Source organism: Eimeria mitis, genomic scaffold (assembly GCF_000499745.2).
Source record: "Eimeria mitis Houghton genomic scaffold, Emh_scaff519, whole genome shotgun sequence".
In the NCBI taxonomy this organism is placed as follows: Eukaryota; Apicomplexa; class Conoidasida; order Eucoccidiorida; family Eimeriidae; genus Eimeria; species Eimeria mitis.
The window spans coordinates 5966-6985 of NW_013573480.1; the positions used below are offsets into that span (position 1 = coordinate 5966).

General features: G+C 49.9%; 1 protein-coding gene across 1 annotated transcript in view; it reads right to left on the bottom strand.

Moving 5' to 3' along the window:
- Positions 1-1020, bottom strand: part of EMH_0014900 (uncharacterized protein) — a gene marked incomplete at both ends in the record, with an annotated part of 4981 nt that overhangs the window by 903 nt on the left and 3058 nt on the right. The window contains 2 exons of the mRNA XM_013500248.1: positions 1-99; positions 376-710. Coding sequence (XP_013355702.1) covers positions 1-99; positions 376-710 — 434 coding nt within the window. The remainder of the gene's footprint in view (positions 100-375; positions 711-1020) is intronic.

Genomic DNA, 1020 nt, shown 5'->3' on the forward strand with positions numbered 1-1020 from the left:
AATGTCCGTTGGAAGGCCGTCTTTGTCCTTGAGAGGCAGCCACCCCACTGCTGCCTCCTTGGATTGCATTTCTGGGTCCCGTGGCCGATCAGGTATAAGCTGCGAAACATGAAAAACATTGTGACACGAGTAGGTTGGAGGCAGTTCGATACGGTATGCTACTTGTCCGATGCGTTCCAATATTTTGAAGGGTCCTCTAAATCTGGGTTCCAGCTTAGGGCATTGATTGCGTCCTGCAAAATTACGACTGTTAATCCAAACTCGGTCGCCCGGCTGATATTGTACGTCCCGTCGATGGGCATCCGCATAACACTTCTGTTGCCATTTTGCTCGCATAATGTGACTCTGTGCTCTGTCACACAACTGTTGAAAAACCTTCGTCATTGGGGGTGTGAGCGTGGGTGCAAGGTCTCCTATAATGTCCATGTCTGCTGCCGTCACTGGGTTTTGCCCTATCATAACCTCGAAAGGGCTGAGTTCAGTCGACGAATGTGAGGTCGTGTTATAAGCGAGTTCCAGAGCCGGCAACAAACGCTCCCAGTCTTTCTCGTCGGTCTGAATGTATGTTCTAAGCATCTGTTCTAAAGTGCGGTTGAGTCGCTCGGTCTGGCCATCCGTTTGCGGATGGTAAGACGAAGACATAGCCCGCTTGATCTGAAATCTCTGACATAGAAGCTGCCATAGCTGAGACTGGAACCGCGGGTCTCTGTCTGAGATTAGGACGTCGGGAAACCCATGATACCGAATTAGCCGATCCGCCAGAAGATCAATAGTGTCCGCCGTAGATGCTGACTTATTTGTTGGGATAAAATGGGCCATCTTACTAAGCGAGTCGACGATAACAAGAATAGAATCGTGTCCCTGAGGGGAGATAGGTAAATCGGTGATAAAATCTAGGCTAACATGGCTCCAGCTTCGGGAAGGGATGAGTAGCGGTTGTAGTAGGCCCACTGGCTTTAGCGAGATCGATTTCGAGGCTCTGCACTGCACACACGATTCTACATACGCGGTTGTATATGC